This window comes from Bombus impatiens, unplaced genomic scaffold (assembly GCF_000188095.3).
Source record: "Bombus impatiens unplaced genomic scaffold, BIMP_2.2 scf_0418, whole genome shotgun sequence".
NCBI lineage: Eukaryota > Metazoa > Arthropoda > Insecta > Hymenoptera > Apidae > Bombus > Bombus impatiens.
Genome location: NT_176837.1, coordinates 2,757,119 through 2,780,252, shown reverse-complemented (window position 1 = coordinate 2,780,252; position 23,134 = coordinate 2,757,119). Strand labels below are relative to the sequence as shown.

The following is a 23,134-nucleotide window of genomic DNA, read 5'->3' as shown; positions in this document are numbered from 1 at the left end:
TTTAACGAGCCGATCCCTTAGTTTACGTCCTCTGTGTATAGGAAACGAGCTGTACACCAACTTAACTGCACCTATGTAGCCTGATCAAAAAATTCGACGAACGCGCTATTTATGTTAATTACTAAGCAGAAAAGAAAAACAGCAAGAAGATACGACTTTTACGAACTTGATTTATCTTTATCTTTGTGTAAATTTTAACTTAATAGTTAATAACCATTACGAGGTCTTTCAGAGCCGGAAATTAGTTCCCTTCTATTTTGATTCTTCGATTTTCTACGGTGTATTGGAAAAGAATTCTGTACATATTTGACGATCATTTTAAAAGATATGTGAGAAATACATAAATTTAAATTCCTAATAATAGTTATAGATAATCTAGCTTAAATTTAAAGTAAATTTACTAGCAAATTAAATAGAGGTAAACGATCTGTATCCGGCAGATTATATTTATCGCAACAGTTTAATTATTCAAATACTCTGAATTTTAACTATTCCGTTAACCAATTTTACTCGATTATCTCCAATAACAGTTGCAAATTAATGTTTCATTAATATCAATCTTACGTGATTGACCTGTCAAATACGCGCACGTTCTAAGGTAGACCTATCAAGTATAATTAAGAAATATATTAAGAAGCAAATCTTCAAATTTCTTTACCTAATCTTAAAACAAAATTTCTTCGGTCCTCGTATTTTCGAATCGTACGAAACAATATTTCGAACGGAGCAATATTTACGAATCCGTGGATTCTCCGTAGCGAAGCTGATTTTTTTAAACACGGAGAACGTTGACGCGTACGGGCTACCAAGTTATCGTGCGAACGGAACGTCTTCTCGGAATAGATGTTCGCAAACGGAATCGAAAGTGGCGGCTGCATTCTCTCAGAGCCTTGCCCCATGTCGTCGAGTCATCGCTGCAAATGTTTATTCGGCCGTGTACACGGGACAAACTTATCCCGCTTAATGACTGCGGCAAACACGCGACGTTAACCGGCGCGGGTCTCGAGCCAAGAAAGATCGTCGCCCGATGCAATGCAAGTGGAAGGAAGTGCGCGTGTACACACGCGAAACGCGTTTTCGCGGTCGATTTCTGAATTTCGTGCAACGAGACGGGACTATCGTGTCAGCGATTTTCGACCTTTCTCGCCTCGTTACACGGATAAGCTGATTACTAAAATCTCGCGACACATTGTAAAATATATTACAGGTAGCTGGTACGAGACAGGACCTTTATATCGAAAGAATATCGTCGTTTTTATTTGATTATCTAAGGGAAAAGGGAGTTCAATGCGCCTGAGCAAATAGTCAGGTGTTGCATGTTTGAAAAATTTGTATGGTACGGTCGAAAATCGCGGTACACTCACCACACTAAAGAAATAAATCAATCAAATTCGAAGATATGTTATATTATTATACCACCAAGCTATAATATTTTACCAAATGACCTACTGGTCAAATTGTAAAATTTAAATAAATAAACAAATAAATAAAAAATCGCGGTTATATGTCGGAAATGATGACGAAAAAATTTATGATAATTCTTGGTGCAGAGGGTAGAAGGAACTTACTTGTTTGTGCATCTCCACGTTTAGGCCGTACGACATTTCGTAATACTGTAACAGAGAACATAAATTGGTTATGCATCAAAATTATAAATACGTCAACTTCTAAATGAAAATGGATTATTAACTTTTTAGCTACGGTGTATACTAAAAGAGCACAATTATATTGCATTGGATGAAATTATATTTGGAAATCAGTCGTTGATGCGCGTTAGAAGCGTTGAATTTCTTATTTAAATTTCGTATTTTGAAGCATTTTTTAATATAATTGCAAAAGTGCAGTGTACATCGATAGACTGGATATGGAAATTCATATTTTTGTGAAAAGAACTAGAGAAACGAGAGATTGGAACTGACCAGAAATTTATCTCATATTCTAAATATCGTAACATGGATATTTTTGGATATTTCGTGCATGTTTGAACTCCATACGATTGTATATTTTAATCGAATTATTTATTATTTCTTCGATACACATTTAAATTTCCTATAAATGTAGCTACAAATATCCGCACTTTCCTTTTAATATATACGAGATTATCAGGTAATTAAAAGATATATTGGCTGTACATACAATTATTGTATATAGAGTTCATAAATATGTTAATGACACATTAAGGGCATGCATAGCCGCCTTTTGTAAGCAAAGAGTTAATTAGATTTTCCAATGATTAATTCTTAACTACGCTGGCCTGTGATAACTTGAAATGCCAAACTAAAAAGCAGCCAACGTATAATAAGAGAGAAATGTTACGCGCGAATGAGCTTTCCAAGATTTATTTTCGCAAATACGATGAAATAATAATGTAAATGAAGCGTCATGTGTAAGACGCGGTCCGTTATTTCAGAAATATGTTTCTCCATTATGTATAATGTCATTAGGTTGCCGTTTCATCATTTTGATGCTTTCAGTGGAAATAACAGACTAGCAATAAGTTATATAATGCCTGTCTACAATGTTTCCTCGATGATAGAGACAAATTTCTAATATTGCACAGAAAACATCAAAACACAAAACTTAACTGTTTTACATTCGCACAATATTCTTCCTCGTTTTATATCAAAATTTCATTCTGGAAACAATTACCAACTTCTATAAAGTAAACCTTTATAAAATATCCAACAGCGAAATTACGATACAATATTGACCATTTTTCAAAATACGCTAAATAGATGGGAATTATCAGAAATTGGAAACAATAACATTACTCTTTTACAGAGTTCTCTGTTACAAATCAATGAACTTTTCCATAGAATCCAACTACAACATCTGACTTGAAGGGACAATAAATAGATGGGTTTGAAAGGAATTACAAAAATCTAAGGAAACAACGTTACTCGTTTACAATGTTTTCTCGAACAACGCAATTAACTTTTATAATACACCTGATAAAAATTTAAAAGGACGATAATAAGACAGGACAAGAAAGAAATTTACAAAGTCTGAAAGGATAATGCCGCTCGTTTACAGAATTCTCTGCAATAGATCGTTCGCTACTTATTATTATACCGCGAAAACTCGGCGATTCGTCCCGTCAATTCCACGGAAACAATGTTCAAACGGTTGAAAAATAATAATATGGCGTCGATTCTGCCGTCTTACGACACCACAGGAAACTCCTAGAATTCCCGATGCGAAGTGTCTTTCATCGGCTATCAACGGTGGTCGTTAGCAGGGCAGCGATGAGGCGGTCATAATTGCGGTAAACGAGCATTTTACCGAAGAGACCGTTTTGTAGCGTCATTACTTAACAGTCAACTCCGAGGCTCAGCGGCGGTCATTTAGCATCGCGTCGTCCGTACAGCGCGGCGTCTCTTCACTGCCAGCAATTTAACATCATTTGCCAGATTTGTCCGTGTCTTGCTTCGTTATTTCGACGTTGTTACTTTTTTCTCTCTCCTCGCCTTCCCTCCTTTATTTCCCTTTTTTTCTTTTTTTTTTTTTTCTTACATCCTTCTCTCCCTCGTCTTCGCCTTCTTTTTTTTCATCCTCTGGCTTTCTTACGGCAAGGCATCGTGGCGAGCTACCACCTGCCCGACGTCGCCGCCTCCTTGCACATCCGCGTCATTAACATCCCCGGGTACCATTAATCTCGTGAACGAGCGGTGGCGCGAGCGAGCTTCGACTATATCTGCCCCCAGTCTCTCTCTCTCTCTCTCTCTCTCTCCCTCACGGCATGCAGCACTGCACTTTCCGTGGTAACGCGTTATTAATTATCGTTAATCGCGATAAACTTAATCGAGTCTAGTCGAATACACTCCAGAGAGACAGAGGAGCGGACGGTTGTATATACGTAGGATTTTGCGCGAGGGAGCGAATTGGAGTGTGAGCGGGAGAGAGAAATTATACGAGAGCGTATGAAGAAGACGGAAATAGATAGAAGATGAAGGGCAAAGAGACGATGAACATAGATGTGAGAGAGAGAGAGAGAGAGAGAGAGAGAGAGAGAGAGAGAGGGAAGGGTAGTAGAACGCGTGCAACACGCTCGAGAGCCAGGTACAGGTTCTTAATTTTACGGGCCATTAGCCCCGTAATTACACGGGCGAATTAATTGCGTCGTAAGTAAGTTATTCCACCCGAGGGAGAAGGGGGATGAAGCGAGCCACCGATGGAAAGGAACACAGCGGGGACAGGGGGAGGACATGCTGAGGAAACGGCGGTGGTAGGAAGAGAGCAACAGAGGCGAAGAGGGCAGGAGGCAGAGGTTGTTAAGATCAACTGCAGCAGCAGGAACCAGCAGCGACGATCAGCAGCGGTGATGGTGATGGTGGTGGTGGTGGTGGCGGCAGCAGCAGCAGCCCTTAGTAGTAGTGCACTCTCTGGACCAACTTCCGCGACTCATTATGGCTTGCACAACAAATTAACGTGACGGGCCTCGACCCCTGTACACCAGCGTCCTTAACGTGGCGCTTGTTAATGAACTCGACAAAGAGAACGAGAAAAAGCACGCGATCTCCCTCGATTCGCCAACGCGCCCTTCTTCTCTTCTCTTAGTTTCTTCCTTCTTCTTCTACTTCTCGTCTCACCGTTGTTGCTCCGCCTTGGCACCGACACCCCACCGAGATGTACTCTGTACACGTCGTTTAAGCGAGTTAACAAGCGGTCTTTTGTTAGAGACCTGGCCTTTTTTTTTTACTGCCGCGTCGGTACTATTGCTCGAACAGCTTTCTTTCTTTCTCTTTTGCTCTCGGAGAGTGATCTTGTTAAGGGGGGATAAATGATCGGGCCAAGGCGTGCCCGAGGTGTAATTCAATCCGACAAATTTTTATTGACCGGATAGAAATCGATCGGCTCCCCTTAGAGAACTCGAACGAGGATAGGTCGAAGCGCGTTGCTTGCTGATTAATCGCAGAATTAAACGCGTTTCGAGATATTCAGAAACGACTTTGATGTCTTAGGGAAATGGAATCGCGGAAACAGGATAAGCTGTTTGGAGGAAGGACGTTTAAAAATTTTGGAAATTTTCATCATCGTTCTACTATTCTGTAACAATCGATGAGCATTAACAGGCATAGATATGAAAGACAATTGCCTGTATTATTATATACCGGTTAAAACAATTAGGAGATCATTTTCATCTGCGTAGTCATTGCTTGAGTTCGTATTATCCTTAATTGCCTCGAATGTCAAAAGCTTGGAATCACCCTACATGCTCCGTAGAAGCGAAGAACCGGAAAACAGAAACGTCAGCTCGGAATTCTGTCATCCCCGAAAATTCTATGGTCAAAAATCTGTTACATCGATCTGATGTCAATTTCGAATCGATGACAAAAGTAGCCGAACACTCGGTACGATCCGACCGAGAACTGATCCCAAACTTTTCATCGATAACGCGCTTGTAACAGAAACAATCTGAGAAAACGTTCGACCAAACGTAAAGGACGAGATTCCAACGACGATGATTCATCCCTGATATTTCGCCCTGTTGTAAATAAGACAAAACACGCGACAAAATGGAAAATCCCAGCCTATTAAAATACGTAACAGAGATACAACGAAAGGCCAGCACGCTTGGCAATATTTACGAGGACGTTCATAGAAGTTGGTATTCGTTAGCGGGAAACAATGCGTTTAGTGCATGTTACAAGCAATAATAACGTCCCGGGGGCAACAAAATCTACATTCCACGGTAACAGAAATTATGAGACAGAACGTGTCTTAGAAAGCCTCGCGAGGAACAACGTGGCTCGTGTCGATAAATCTCCATGGAGTTTCTCTCTCTCTCTCTTCACGGCGACTTCCTCCGGCGGCAGCCGTGTTGGCTCGTACGCTTGATTAATCGTGTTTAAACTAGTCGCCTCCGCGCCAATTAAGTCTGTACAACGCCCTGTGCAAGAACAGCAAGAAAGGGACCGAGGGAGAGACACTCCCTCGTATCCGAGTGTTCGAGGAAAAACAGAACCTAAGGCGAAATGCCACGTCAGGGTAGCAAGGGACAACAATAAATTAGTATATCAAACCGATATACGGGCCTTGAACAAGGCGCCATATTATGTCCTTATAGTTCTCTATCTGTAACTATGCGCGTTATGTAGGACAGAGAAGTATGAGACGCAATCACGATGATTAAATTGTAAGAACGTTATTTTCCTTGCTGTTTGTTTCTGTTATCTTTTGCGTTTAATTTATCATTTTATTATTAGGTTATGACAAATACAAGGATAGCAATAGTGTTTTTACGTTTCAGACATTATCGCCGTTTCCTTTTAATAGGGTTATCAATGAAGTAGTAATTGCTTTTGTTCGTAAGAAATCTCATTCACTTATGTTCATTTATAATAATATCGCACACTTGCTGCAGAAGAGATACAATTTCAAGTATACGTTCTAGATACGTAAGAACTGCTACGGATAGAAACAATGCTCCGTTCTATTACGTTTCAACATCGTAAATGAATTTACAATAACAGAGCAACGAATTATCTTCCTCTTATTAATCGCGATATTCTTGATACGAAGTACCTATATCGTATAGAAAATTTCTATCACTCAAAATTTGTATATCTTTTCACTGGCCAAATAACAAACCGAAGTGTATCTGTGTTACGACATGTGAAAAACGAAAGATCAAAGAAGAAACTTGCTCGAATACGTGATACCCACACACAGTAATCAGAATCCATGAAACCGTTTCTCAACGCGTGACATTCGATTTCTAGAAATTTCAACCGCTCTATCCCATGCAAGAAACGAAACACGTGAAATTAACACTGGAAAAATGTCAAACGTCCTATTTTACAACGCCCTGAATAAACGATAGTCGCGATATCAGCGTCGATTAATTGTGTCACCGGGACCACAATAAACTCCAACCACACGTCACTCGGTGGACCCTTTCCCTCTTCCTGGCACTCGTGCACGCACGCAGTCCAATTTCGCGAGGGTTAACTGCGAGGCATTTACCATGAAAACGCCTGGCAATAAATCCCATCTTGCGTGCGGCGAGCGAGTGCGGCTCGGATTTCCTCGCGGGACACGCGGATCGGTATAATTAGACTGGTTTACGGCGGTCGATCGTTGGAAAGCATTCGGGTACAAGCCAACCAGGCCAACTACATTATCCTTCGGCATTGCTCGCGCGCCTCCATCCAGCTTGTATTACTTTGTCATTAGGTGTCCCAAGACGGGTCGTTCGTAGTAACGGGTGTTCGAATCTCAACTCGCAAGTACATAATTCGAAGCTTTTCGAGACTATGAAGATGCAAATCGTTTCGAACACGATCCGAAACTTTGCAACCTCGAAAGCCTCGACGAGTTTTCAATCTTTCAGATTTGCAGTTTTCTAAATTTTGAATGCTTCGAGATCTTGAATTCTATTTCTCCTTTAATTTCTCATCTCATTAACTGCTGGTACCTTATGGCGTATCGATTGAATACTTTGATATTGAAAACGAACGTATAATATCGGATAGTCTAAATAATAATGTGAAGATCTTATGATGATCAAAATTTCACACTTGAGACACTTGAAAGTATCTCTCGAGACACGTAGGATTTCCAGGATTCAGTGAGAGCTTTCGAGAATTCTAACTTCTAAATCACCTGGAATATAATTCAAAGGTTAAAATTTATAGAAAGGGAGAGGGTTAATTCTCAACATAAAAACAATGAAGACAGTTACAAACGATTTCATTTCGCGCTGGAAATGTACCGATGTCGATGAAAAATGAGAAACCTGAAATCTAAGTGAGATACAGAGAAAAAGCTTTATCAACTGACTCATTGATACCAATATATTTCTAACGTAAAATAGAATTGTTTATAACTGGAACGGTAAGCTTGAAACAGCGCTTTTCATCTTTTTGATATTTAGAATCGGCCCTATAAATATCCCCCATATATTTTATAACGCGCTGCATAGAAATTCCAAGTGACAGATCCCATTGCTATATCGAACATGTATTTCAAAAGCGTGGCAACTCAAACAAATTTTTCAGAAAACGCAAAAAACCATTTGAAAGCTTACAAAAAATTTATATATATACCAAACGCATAACATTATTTGGTCAAATATTATTTTCGCAGTTTTTCGTTTTTAACCCTTGAAAATACCCGTTTGACAGTTTTCGTGTTTTTTTTTTTGCACAGCATAACCGAATTATTTTCGGTTGTAAAAGCTTTGAAACACACAGGGGGCAGTTCACAAGCCAAGATGAATAACTCCAGATTTTCAAACTTTTCCAATTTTAATGCCAAAGCACTTTGATGCTAATCCCGTGTAATTCTCTCCATCCTCTGTGCCTTTATATTTTGCTGAAGTAAAGCTATTTGTCAAATAAGAAGCTCGCATGCGATACGCTCGTACACTGGATTTTCCCAACCACTGGTCTTCCAATCAGTGAGAACCTCTGGCCCTCTTAGAATCATTAGCTATGCACAGTAGGTGCGCAAGATAAATATACAGATACACGGGCCAGCACACGTGGTTCGTTTGTGTGTAAGTGTCCCTTGCGAGGCTCTGTGTGTACCTGTACACTGTATACCTGAACAGAGGGGAAATGTGCGCGGCGTAACAGGCCAATGTAAAGTCGGTGCGGCGAGGATGCAATTAATGCTAAGAAGCCGAGGTGGTTTAGCGGTCGAGCAAGCATGATTATCCTGGATACGGAGAACGGGGTAGAGATAGAGGCAGAAGGACCAAGCGAGAAGGGATCAGAAGGAAACTTTAGGGGACAGAGGGAGAAAGGAGAGCACGGACTTAACCGGAATTAGTGTTACAGAATGGTAATTCCTTACCATCACGTAATGTCGCTGAATCTCGATCTTCTCCGTGGCCAATTTCTCGCACTCGAGCTTCAAGCTGTGAACAGAGAGAAAGGGGAATTGGTACAGATTAAATGATTTTAATCCCATCTTATGTTTCTCTTAACTTTTGTGTATTGTGTGTGTGTGTGTAATATATTAAGTGGCGGTCAAGCGACGGTGTAACCTTAATTTTATTGCTTTCCTTAGATTTATGTGACTCGAAATGAATATTTCATTTTGATTGATATTATCCAAAAATAAATGGCTTTTAAATATTCGATTTTAGTATTACAATGAAACATTCTGAGGAGAGAGAAAAAGATACGTCCAGTTGCGTAAAGAACAGCAGATTTAATGCTGAATTTTATGTTTCGGAATTTAGGTATCGCAGAGAAAAATCAATTTGAATATGAATGGTGAAAATATGAATCACGTTATTCGTACGATAAATACGCAAGTAAGACACTGTTTTTAGCCAGATACAGTTCTAAATAGTATATTTATTTTCGTTTTATTGATTGTATATATGTAATGTAACATTTTAGCCAGATCTAAAGAACTTTAACTTAAATATCGAGTTTAAAGGCAAGGCAAGTAAAAGAAAACAGTACAACAAATAAACACAGGTTTACTACAGTCGTACAACGTTTGTTACAAATTTGTAAGATAGAATATAAATTGAAAAATCTGTTTGGCCAGAAGCTTCTACACACCACTGTGTATGTTAGCCAAAAATTGTTGGCAATGGTATAATATAAATATGTCTTTTTAAAAACAACTTATTTTAGATCGCAGATCAATAAATTTTCTCTGCTTTGAAAATTGAACTAACTACACGATATACTTGCACAGCGAATCTCTATATTGAAATTTTGGAATTTATCTCTTTACACGGTATAAGAAAATCGCACTTTACGAAAACTTTTGGCAACCAACATGCAAACATCCGCTATACGATATTTTAAATGGTCTAAAATATCGTTGCCCGTGTTATTCACTAAGTAGCATAATTTTACAGATAACACGTGGCCATGTGTGTCACACATGCCTACATTACGCACTGTGTAATCCGAGTAACGTCCCACGATCTTTCTACTTTATGCTCGCCGCGTTAGCATAATGTTAATATTAATTGTCGTCGATTATGCATACGTAATTGCGTGCACACGCGATGGCCATTTATGCTATATTCCCTAACCTGTTTCCCCCATCAAACACTCCCTTTCTATTAAACTACCGTGTCTCGTAAGTGGTAGAAGAAGGAAGAATAATAAATGATTGTACATGCAAAAAAGAATAAAAAATGTAGAGTAAGATAATGCGACACAAGGCCTCGTTCTCAAGAAAATTGAGTTTGAAAGTTCTTTGAGTGCACGTGCATCTAATTACTGGCGTATAAAGCTCCCAATAGACGTATCTTCATTAATCATACATCAAAACGATTGCACTTGCAACATTGACGAGTGAAAATGTCGGTAGATGTTTTCGTCTATTAAAAACTCTGCCCGATGAATACCTAAATCGGAACTTAAACGTAGAACGCACCACCGAGGAATTTTCAGTTTCGATCTTTTTGAGAACGAAACAACTTTCGATTTAAATTAATTTTAATTGATTCATTATAATTTAGTTTAATTCGATTAATTTCAATTAAATTTCATTTAAATTAGACAAATTTTTAATACACATTCCACGAGGCTTCCTATTAAAAGATTTCATCCGTTTGCTAGTGCAAATTCGCTATTAGTTCAACTTTTTCGAAAACGCAGTTTCCTATGAATTTCATTCGTTCGTTAATACAGATTCACAACTTGAAGTCTTCGTGAAAACGAAGTTTCCTATAAAAAAAGATCTTCGTTCGATAGTTTCTATCCATTTTTTAATACAAAACCACTCTGTCCTTCGTTGCACCACTTACTGCCCATAATAGACAGCACGTACATTCTGGCGTGTGCACGCTGCGAGAAGTTGGAGCGCAACGTTTGAAATATTGTTCCTATCGTTCTTCTGCATTCTCTTATACCTCGCCGTCATCGACTGGGAACAATGCCGTGTACGTTTGCCAACTTCAAAGGGGTAGAAAAAAAGAAAAAAGGCGAAACGACAAGAAAAAGAGACGGAAGAAAAGGCAGAAAGAAAGAGAGAAAAATGGAAAAGAGCTTGAAACTTCCGGCTGGGAAGTTGCAGCTTGTACGAACAATGAAAGTTTCGATCGGCGAAACGCTGAAAAATGCAACAGCAGCGAGATCGAGGCTTCCTTAATTTCGTATTCGCGGTGGCTACGGTGCACGGGTGTCATTACGTGTCTGCCAATAGCCACGTTGTCGTAAATCACTTATGGCTTTTGTGTATCGCGTGCAAAGCCAAGGAAGCAGCTGCACGAATTCCCAGGCTCTTTCTCGATCCGCGATGGTGGTGCCCGGTAGCTGCCGGCTACGTATGCAACTTCGAGACAAAAGGAGAACTTGAAGTGAGAGAGAGAGAGAGAGAGAGAGAGAGAGAGAGAGAGAGAGAGAGAGAGAGAGAGAGAGAGAGAGAGAGAGAGAGAGAGAGAGAGAGAGAGAGAGAGAGAGAGAGAGAGAGAGAGAGAGAGAGAGAGAGAGAGAGAGAGAGAGAGAGAGAGAGAGAGAGAGAGAGAGAGAGAGAGAGAGAGAGAGAGAGAGAGAGAGAGAGAGAGAGAGAGAGAGAGAGAGAGAGAGAGAGAGAGAGAGAGAGAGAGAGAGAGAGAGAGAGAGAGAGAGAGAGAGAGAGAGAGAGAGAGAGAGAGAGAGAGAGAGAGAGAGAGAGAGAGAGAGAGAGAGAGAGAGAGAGAGAGAGAGAGAGAGAGAGAGAGAGAGAGAGAGAGAGAGAGAGAGAGAGAGAGAGAGAGAGAGAGAGAGAGAGAGAGAGAGAGAGTCTGAAAGGGCTGATGAGCAGGTGCCGCTCGACTTCAATCGTTTTACGACTCTTGTCCCCCCCTTTTTTTTACTCCTCTTTCCTTCTTTCCCTTCTCTTACTTTCTTCTTCTTTTCTCTTTTTTTCCCCTTTTCGTTACACGATTTAATAAACTTATTCGAGCCGGAAGACCTTTTTTCGGATTAGCTCTGGCCCGTTCGTCTTTTTTAATATTAATTCCCTTGGAACCGTAGAAGAAAAAAGAAAAGAAACTGTAATAAGGTGACTTGCAAAGGGTGCAAAGACCTCGAGTCGAATCTCTCCGGATGATTGTTCTTATGTTCTACTTACGCTGCGTTGTAATTAAGTTTCGCCCTTATCGCGGATAGTTTAACGTCGCTGTTCCAAAGGAATTAATTCGTTCCTTACCTCACCACGACTTTTGGTATTTTAATTTTACTTGTGTTCCACAACGAGATTTCGATTGTTTCTAGGTATTTCAAATACCTTTAGATCTCTCTTTAGATTTTCTATTTAGAACGCTACGCGCGTGTAAAACATAAATCAGCGAAAAGTTGGATCGGTGTATTTGTTGTTTTTGTGTAATGAAACGATGACAAGGTGTTAAGAAGTGTGAGAGGAAATTATGCGTAGATTATTATGGTACAAGATATCCGTCACTTACGCGTGGCATTGGTTCTGCAGGAAGTTGAATTCCTCTTTGATCCTATCGCAGGATTCTCCGACTGTGAATTTAATTTGTTGTCCGGGCTGTGGCGGGCCCTGCAATAAATTCACAAGAGAAACGAATTAATAGTCGAGCAGTTAAATTAACGATCTTGCTGTTTCTTTATCGTCTTCGATTTCTTAAACATGCGTCTGCCAGGATGTTCGTCGAGTATTCTAGAGCAGTAAGAATTAACATTTTACGTCAAAATACGTTCATTTGTTTAGCAAGATAAGTAAAGCTTACGTTTAACATTTTTCTTTTTTTGTTATAAGATAATTTAATTGTCACATAACTTTTCATTTTTCCTCGCGAATAACCTCTCAATGATTTTTCTCAACGCACAGTATTACTTAATAAGCAATAATAAAATATATAATATAAGATGAATAATAATAAAAATTACTTAATAATATTTATACGTAGAATTTGATCTTATTTCTAAATTTCTAGAAATTTGTAAAACGATTATAAATTATATATCTAAATGGTTCGCAAAATTACGTAACAAAGTTGAAGCTAATTTCAGCGAAATAACATATTGCTTCGAATGCTGTTACATAAATTAAACAGCAAAAATCATCTATCGGATTTCACAGTAATAATCTACAGCTTAGTTCGCGAAAGTAACAGAGTATAACGGTTGGAATATCTAACTATACAACGTGTGTGGTATCACATTATAACGCAACAGCACGTAAAACACGAGCAAACTTTACAGTCTAAACTTTGCTGTATTAATCGTTGCGCATGTTATGCGAAAACTAGCCGACGGAATATTGCATATTATTATCTTCTTAGTTGCTACGTAGTTTTTATACCGATGGGAAATAAAACTGCTAACATCCGTTTTCGCTATTCCATACACGTTTTATTATCGTTGGTAATGGCCAGTCATTTCACTTACCTGTTGCAAAATAAAATATGATGAAGAAGAACGGAATTTTCTTACGTTTAAGAATGTTTGTTATGGTTAACATAAATGATATTCGTATAATTACACTGGTATTATTTTACGAACAGGATTTAAGAAATAAAATCTTAAGTAGGAAGTTTTGTAGAATATTATGTTTCATGTTTTATATATTTTCTAACAAATATATATATATAAATATATATTTTTATACGTTCATATGTAAACGTATTTAACCGAAATTATACCACGTTATTCTGTTTGAATTATTCACGTTATTAAAGCTTTGAAGATTTCAAGACAAGTTAAAATCCATTGACTCGATGTTAGGATCACTTTCAAAGAATGACGCTTCTGTCTTCAAAACCACACGAGACAAATCCTCGTTAAATCCCATTAACATTCATCAAGTCTTTTCGAAGAATTATCCAACTTTCTCCGTATCTTATCTCAAACAAAGAATTCGCTTCGTTTCAAACTGATAAAGAAAAGAGAAGAATGAAAGAAACTAAAGAGAAAGACAAAAACAAAAGACTACACGAGAAAAATATGTCTTTTCATATCGATCGTCTTTTATGTAGAACCCAGCGGATAAAAAAAATGTTTTCGCGTGAAACTGTTGAAAGGAGAATAAAAGATACAAATCTTAATTAATTAATACTAATTCAAATCAATTAATATCGGTGCACGTAACCGATGCTGTTGATATTTCTCGAGCGTATAACAAAACACATACTCGAGCCCATAATCAAACGAATTAATTGATACAAAAATAGACGCCAATATATCGAATTTAAAAACTGTTCTCCCATGAAAGATCGTAAATGTGACTTATCGTGTCTGTCACCTGCGATCTTCAATTTGAAAAAGGAATAGCAAAGGCGACGGAAGCGCAGCGAAGCGCGCGATGTGAATACGCGTGAATGCCGCCGGTGAATAATTAATTTCACACAGCTGTTCATCGCGAAGGAGCGAGAATGGATGCAGGAAATAATGCGTTAGCCGATTCGCGAGCCAGCGAAGAAAAGGGGGAATCAGACAGGCGTAGCGAAGAGACGAGACGAGACGAGACGAGACCAGACCAGACGATGGTAGACGTACGGACCATGTGGCATACGGTAAACAGTGAAAGACACCTAAACGCCATTGGCAATCGTGCACGCGTGGGTGAGCCCACGATGTAACGTAACGCAACGTGATAACAAGATTTGCTTGACAGGTGAATCTCGTCCGGCCTCCGGAGACTCCGCGATCCCAAACAATTCTCCTCGCTCGAGGAAATTCTGTTATTTCGAAAGACCAATGATTCGCATTGCCTTCGGCTTCGCTGTGTATACCGTGTCCCATTGACAAGGAAGGGAAAAGTGGCGAACCATTTCGGCTCCGATTTTCACACGTTAACCATTTTTATTTCAATCGAGAGCAGAGATTATGTTTATGACAGAAAGAATTGAAATTAACGTATTTGAAATCAATGTATCTCTGACAAGCGACTAAACGATACGAATGTACTTTTTAAAACTGGTTTTAGACTTTCCTGCGTTATGTTTGAAAGAATCGAAATCCACCTGTTTCATATTGATTTTGATTCGTATATTTGTATTTGATTGATATCGATTTATAAACGTACGTTTCGAGACTGATCTTAGATTTTATTGCATTGTATCTCTTTTACAGAAATACCGAAAGGAACGTGCTTCTGTCGTTCGTGATTTGTAAAATAATTTTTTCCATAGTCTGGTGGAAGAACTCGATCCTGTACGCGTTAAAGATAGCAATGATAAAATTGGAAATCCGTACGTTCGATAATTTGATAAAATATACAACATCACAGTATTTAGTAGCGATATTTCTTAAAAGAACGCGCATGTATATGTCGGAGATGAAAGAACATCGGGGCCTTTCCTTTAGAATTTTTGCGAAAATCCCCAATACTTTAATCTAGACTTTTTATTATAGCTGTACTTAAATAATAAAACTTAGAAGTAGTTGTTTATGATTTAATCCGAGTATGTTTGCCCGAGATTTATGACAGCAGGCTTGGACTCGAAGTGATATCTGGTCGCTAAACGTAGCCACAGCCATGGGATAGACCTTTTTACCTAACAGAGGTTAAGTAAGTAGTTGTATTGCTCTCCTTCAAAATATAGTTGACCCGAGGGGTACAAAGAGATACAGAGAAAGATACATGAGTGAGTTCCACTTGTACTGTGGATAAGTAAGTTGAGTTACACTTGGACTGCGGATAAGTAAGTTGAGTTACACTTGGACTGTGGACAAGTAAGTTCAGTTCCATTTGGACTGTGGACAAGTAAGTTGAGTTACACTTGGACTGTGGACAAGTATGTTCAGTTCCACTTGGACTTTTGAGAAGTAAGCGTATCTGCTATCGTTGACCGTTCACCGTGTATTCGTTATTGAACCTGAGATTATTGTCATTAGCATCTCGAGTATCTAATCGCCACAGCTAATTGTCAAATTCTGTAATAATCATATTTGTATCGTTAACTATCATATATATTGTATAACAACAATGGCTAATCCAAATGAATATAAAATCAAGAAAATGATGTATCGCTGTCGAAATTCCAGACAGAGGAAGATTCTCGTGGTTGTATACAGTGCTAAGCAACGAAATTACACGACCATTTAATTTAATCTATCTTCTAAACAACTACCTATGGAAAACGAGTTTCACCGCAAATTTCTCGAAGAAACTTTCAAAAAATTGATGTACTATGCATACACGGACCATCGCTAGGAAACTTAAAACCTATGATTTGCAGTCTCCATCGATGCATGAAACTCGCTCGCCCCGAACCATCTATTCAACCTCGATCGATCGAACGACTCTACATATTCTTCGCGCATAACACACATTTCTCCTTTCATATTATCTCAAACGTTCCTCCGTATCCCCAATAACGTTCGAAATCACGTTCGAGTTACCGCAGAGCCGACATTCGTGTCAACAATATCGCCGAAAATCTAGTTCGAAACTTTCATCATATTTTTCGCGCTCAGGATCGCTTCCAGAAGCGTTTCAGCGGATATTTCTCGATGGAAATTCAGAATTGATCCGAGTGTACATATAACGTGAATATCGTAATTTAACAAAAATATGTTTCAGATTTTTCTATTGGAATTCCCCTACTGGAAGATCGAAGTTCTTTAAACTATCATAACTTATCATATACTTCGTATGCTTGTCATATATGTAACATGTACTCGTACGTAGTTCAAGAATAAAAAAAAAAGAAATAAAAATAATATGTACACAGTACCGTCTAAAAAATTCACGATAATTTCAATTCTTCCCAAAAAGAAGAAAAGTATAGTTTCAGATACTTATTTCGCTTCAATAGCTTTCTCACTCAATACCAAAGAACTTCTGCTTCAAGCACCGAAACAGGTCGAAAAACCATTCGCCTTTGTTAATTTGTAGCTTCGTAATTATACAAGTTTCTGTTTGGCACGCTAAACTCGAATTAGTGCAGCTTAAAAAAGAAAAACAAAAAAAGAAACACCAATATGCATCATACTTGTGTTACAAACTAGGTCATTCCTTAAGAAAAACTTCCATGAAACTCAAAGTTTAATAGCGCAGACTTATGCGTATCATATTTCCAAGCGTGAAAGGATCGAGATCGTATTACACAAGGTATAGCAATTTTTTGCTGCTTGTATATTTGTGGTCCACTAAACCAAAAAACAACCTGCATTTCTTGCACTAGCAAACTTTCCAGTAACTCGTCTCCTCTCTTCGATAATTGAAAAATAGCAAAAACCAAGAAACCCGATTTGAAACGAGCAAAATCTCAATTTCAGGGATCACCAGCGAAATTCGATGACAAAATATTTACGGTTGGTGTCGGGACACCCCGTATAGCGGAGAGCGGGTCTTATTCGTTACATTGGTCGGCATGCGCACACGATTACACGGCCGGTACGGTCGAGGCTGGGTATAGTCAACACGATCTCGACTGACTGCAGCGGCTCGTAGAGAGAGAGCAAGTGTTAATTACATGTTTGCGGTGTCCACGAGGATTACACGCTACAACCGAAACTATGAACTTGCGAGTCTCTCGCGCACACGTGTACTGTGTGCGTGCAAATGCACGTGGGTGCCCATCGACGTTGCACGTGTGTCCTAAAGTGAGAGAGAGAGAGAGAGAGAGAGAGAGGGTGTTCGGTTAACTACATTCGCCAGTTGCCCTGCCTACGCAAGCGTTGTCCTTCGACCGACCTGTAGATCGTGTTGGATACGCTCCCCTACAAGCAGAGTCACGTTAACCGACGACTATCTCTCTGTTGAACTGGTGGAAATCGATCGACAAAGGCAAAACCGTGTCGGAAAGACGGTTCTAGAGTAGTTGTACGAGCCCCGGAATACGAAGTGATTCGCACACGCAACTACGCTTTTTGTAAATTTCTAAAGTCCAGGTAGTAGAACTACCGATAGATTGTCAGGAAATGGTCGATTTATTTCCACTGGTTTACATATTACGAAATGACGTAGACGAAGAGCGAGGTCCGAGGCATAAATTTCAAAAAATAGCAGCGTTTGTAAGATCATTTTCCTGTAATTTTCAATTCGTGAAATCGATTAACGTGATTCATACCGCGAGTTTCGATGAATTATTGGCATAACTACGATCTTTTTTCAAAAATCAGATACAAAGGAAAGAAAGGATGTATCACATAATCTCATCAAACGATCAGGAACAGAATAAGAAACATAAAATATGGAATGTAGAACATAGATCAAATTATACTGAGCATAAATAAAATAAATAAAACTACCCGAGAGAAAGATTATTAGATTACTCCGATACGCTAATAATCGTCGCAATTCCATTTAAAAATATGCTTTCGAGACTAACCGAATGAAAGAAACACATCCAAAGGCTGATAGTTTACAAAGGTAACAATTTGTTACGGAAAGTTCTTCGCAAATACATCGAGCTTTCGTTCTCCATTGCTTTACGTGCGTAAGAAATTCGAATCGGATTTACCGGTGAGCGTTTATCGCTCCCTTTCGAAAAGCTAACACGAAAGGAACGCTCTTTAATCGCATCAATTATTCCACGTAGGTTCCTACCACTCATCAATCTCTTTACGAAACGTTCGTCGTGGAATCGAGCCGATCGTTCGAGCGTTCGCTTGATACATAATTTGCGAAACTTCCCTTTGATTACTCTGCTCCGATGGAAAGAAAACAAGAAGGTTGCTGATTAATCAGCGTCTGCATCTACGCTAAGGTGCCTCGCGTAAGTTCTTCCAGCCAACTACGTATTCTCGAGATGTTCCGTGAAGCGTCGAGGAGCATCATCGAGGAAACAAGAAAAAGGAAGAAGGCTAGCCTCCGGAGTTATCTCGGGTTAAGCTAGAAGTGCATCGGGTACCTCCTGACCTCGATCACAATCGAACCGTTGTAATCGAATGAACCGAGGAGCCAGGCTCCCTTTCCTCGTTGTTCGGTTCAGTTGTCGGCCGACTGAATCGATCGTGGAATCCATCGAGTCTCTTTGTGCGAACATTCTTGCGGTTCGCTCCGCGCTTTTCCGTCCCCGGCTCTTTTATTCTGCTGCAATGGAACTCAATCGTCTACTTTCGAGCAAGGTAAAACGTTAAATGAGGAAAGCGAAATCACGGCCTCTGATGGACCAGTGACTTGCACGTGATAAACAAGAAATACATATTTTCAATTTCTAATTGGAAGTGTATACAGTGGTTACGAGAAGTGTACTGTATTGTTCTCGTTATAGCATTTACATGCTAATCGATCGGGTGCAAGTATATAAAATTGTATTTATTGTATGATACGTTATATCATTATGCCATATACCGCATATTAATTTTAATTTTATTATATTTCCGTATCATCGATAAATTTCGTATCACTTTGTGGTACTTTCGTGCATCTACGAAAATCTCATACTACGAACGTATGTAACATAGAATCTGATAAAAAAAAGTATTTCATTGAAAAATAAGGATACGTGCTACTGTATCAGTAACTGTGTTACGTTTGATAAAATTTCAAATGTAAAATTCGTACTAGGATATTTTTGACTGCCTTTCTAAGATTCTCTCGTGCTACACGGTGAAAGGGTTTAAATCTACTATATAAATACGTTGCAACGCGACTCGCTCTTGAAAGCAATACAAATACAAGTAAACAAATACAAACTGCCGAAGTTGGTCGAAGAAACGTCTACGAAAATTAACATTCTACGCTGTACGATTTCAAAAAGGCTTCAAAGGACCTTGCATATTGTATTCGTGTCGTTACAGTCGTAATTTCAGTCGCGATGCTGTAATTATAATTTTATAGAAACCTTTTGTTTGTCTTTGTCAAATATCTTACGTCTTCGGTAGCACACGTAGGTTGCACACGCTCTACGCAGCTTGTTGCAGCAGTTTAAACGGTTCTTAACGCAAGCGGCACTTTGCGGCTTTTAGAGCGTTTCGGCTAATGCGCTAAAATGCACTTCGTTACGCTGTGCACCGCAATGCAAACCGGCCAGCACATCGTGCATTCACTCCACACCCGCTGTGGTGGAAATAACGTATAGTTACCGACGCTAGAGATTTTCACTATTCGAAAGCAAATTTATCGTCGAAACGGGAATTCGCGAGGCAGTCGTTGCGATAATCTTACAATACGTGAAAATGTCTCAGACAAAACCGTTAAGATCGAATACGACTCGAGGAAGGAATTATAGAAACCCATAATACCGGAATTATGAGAAGGCTATAAATCAAAAGATAATTTTCTGAAATTAAAGATTTTATCGTACGTATCGCTTTTCTTCCGAGTCTCCTGATTAGAGCAACAGATTCCATCAATCATTTGGTTAATAATCGTATCGAGTAGAAGCGATTTGATTGAAAAGAAGAGAAGACAAATCTTTAAAATCACCTGAGACTGTCCCATCGGGCAAAAATACTCCTTCGTTTTCTTGCCGATTCAAGTTTTCTAGTTTATTTTTTGTTGCAAATAAGCAAACACTCGATGGATATCGATCGCTTCAACTTTTATCGATAGGATTCCCTACAGATTTAACACGTTCGTCGTATCAATTTTGGAAACGGCTTATCAAAGAATAAACCTTTTTTACAACACGGCAATCGACTTCAATATTACCAGTTTTTATCGGCATGGAAACACATTTTCAGCTCCGGTTATCTTGTTCGATCGATGAAATTTCATTTACCAGCGACGGACCTTCGTTTCGAATTTTCTTTGTCGCGAGCCTCTTCTTGCGCCACGAAAGCATTTTTCTAACACGACGAAAGCATTTTTCTCGCATGACGAAAGCTTCCCCTGGCGGCTATCGTCGGAAATTTAAAGATACATACCTCTCCGCGCATCCTATCTACGTCTACTCGAATGAAATACACCGCGTAAAATGTGAAACACGCCGAGCAAGGACGCTACGAATCATATTTCTCCCCTGGTACACTCAACTGTCTGCCGCATAAAACTTATCGCGCTAGATAAAACGCGATAAATAGTGTTTGACGCGAATAATAATGATGTCACAGGCTATTTATTTTTCGCAGATTCCGATCTCGCCGAAAGGAACAGTAAATCTTTCTGTGTTTTAACTCCAACAGATTCCAATAGCACGCGAGAAATCGTTTCACCGAATCGTTTTATCGCGTGAAACTGGATCAAATCGAACGACAATCAACAGATACGTGGACGAAATCTGCGCTGCGGCACGTTTTATCACCGATCTCAACCCTGCAATGCTATAACATAGTAACTGCAGTCTGCCGTTATTTTTATTTCCAGGATATTGTAACCCTTTGCTAGTTGCATCTACTTTCTAACAATTTAATACGACCAAGGCTACGTCGCAGCCAATGGTTGGAACATGTTCGAGGCGGATGGCGTATTAACACTTTACCGATCGATAGCCTATTAATCGGTTTTTTGTCGCCGACAATCTTCTCATTATCTGAGCATTAATTTGTTATTTAGTACTAAGGTATATTGCTCAGTTGCGTCAACTGCGTTGCTTCGTAAGCTCCCACAGTTTTATACCAATTTGGAAAACTTGTCGTTTGCGATGAACGAAAAGAATGGTATTGGAGAGACTAAACCGAAACAGAACCGGCGCCAGGGAGAATCGCTAGCGGTCGGTAAAGTGTTAATAAAATGATGTTTTTCGATCGTTTAACCTTAACCGTCTTTTATACGCGGTAAGGGTTGGTTCTCCCCATGAACCGAAGTTACGCGTGTCGGTAATGTGAAAGTATATTTCACCCATATTCGTACGGGATAATACAAAAATAAATTAATTTTATAAAAATAAACATACGTTGTATTTAATATACCTCGTTTTTTAAGACTTGTACCATTTTAGAAAATTTCAGTTGTACTCGGAAAGGCTCTGTTATAATAAAAATTCTAAGCTCCCCGACATAACGAAATGCATCAGAATTTCCCAATAAATGTAACGAGATGATGTTCAAGTGCTTATGGTTAACAGCGTAGATACCGAGAACTACAATTAGCGAATACTTATCGATAATCTAGGCACTCGATTTTATTTTGGCATTACTAACTTCTACCTGCATTCCAAAAATACATCGTAAATACCGTTAATAAGTAGTTTGATAGGCAGTTGTAGCAACGAACGGATATCACTTTAGACGGGATATCTTTCGCGGTGATATATTTAGCAGATAAAAGTTGGAAGCATACAAGAGGAAGTTCTTCGTCTATTCGTAGAATAGATTGAGTAAACAGTTGGTTTAAAACAAGAAGCTATATATGTACGTCTTAATGCGCGTTAAAATTATTGATAAGTGAACACGATGTGTGTATAAATGTTATTTGCGACATACCAATATTTTCTGCTAACTGGTACCTTTTTTTACGTATTAAGGTATTAAGTACGTATGTTAAAAAATTGTATCTCCGCCGCAATAGTTAGTGTGTTATTACTCTGTACATAGAATACAATGAATTTACAAAGTTTGACATCAACGTACTTCTACAGTTACACGATAAAAAAGATGGTTGTTATATCTCTAGTTCGATAAGAAAGCGAATGCTACAATAACATTAATCTTGACAGTGCACCTACAAAATGTAATTGACAGTTACACTTAATAAAACTATACGTTTCTTTCGAGATGCGGATGCGAAGAAACGATATTTTTCCAGTTACGTTAATCATCTTAACAAATTATGACTTCAACGACGTTACCGTAAACAACGATAAGAACAACGAAATTCAAAAAATCTAAATGGGAGGCTCTGATTAAAAAATCGTAAACACATAAATTAACAGTCTCGCATACGATATAACTAAAAATCTGCTGAAAAGGAAAAACACACGCTCGATAACGCATCGTTGAATCCGTCCGTGCTATAACAATTATTTGAATCAATTTTTTGACGAACTTTTCTAGTTCATCGAGAAGAAAAATATATAATAATTTAATCCTTTTTTTGGTTTTTTGTTTCAGTCAAGAATTACGAGGTGGATCTTTCGCACCGATTGAAAACTGCAGCCCATGAAATAGGCTTAGAAATTTGTTATAATTTTCTTTTTTTTTACTTTAAAAAAAATTTTTTTGCATTCGTTAAATATATCTAAAACCATACCTCACAATTCAATAACTTCATTTCTTTCTTTCCCTTCTAAAAGAAATCACAAAAAGACGCTACTTTAGAACATTCTAATTCAGGACATCCCCTTAACCTCGATCGAGCATCGGACATAACTCGTCCGACTCACGCTACTCATCGTTTCACATAAGGCAATCCAATCTAAAATAATACTTTTACA

General features: G+C 38.8%; 1 protein-coding gene across 1 annotated transcript in view; it reads right to left on the bottom strand.

The window, feature by feature from the left end:
* LOC100740780 (protein groucho-like) overlaps positions 1-23,134 on the bottom strand; it is a 78,093-nt gene that overhangs the window by 32,721 nt on the left and 22,238 nt on the right. The window contains exons 2-4 of the mRNA XM_003490269.3: positions 12,368-12,465; positions 8,800-8,863; positions 1,569-1,613 (exon numbers count right to left, since the gene is read on the bottom strand). Coding sequence (XP_003490317.1) covers positions 1,569-1,613; positions 8,800-8,863; positions 12,368-12,465 — 207 coding nt within the window. The remainder of the gene's footprint in view (positions 1-1,568; positions 1,614-8,799; positions 8,864-12,367; positions 12,466-23,134) is intronic.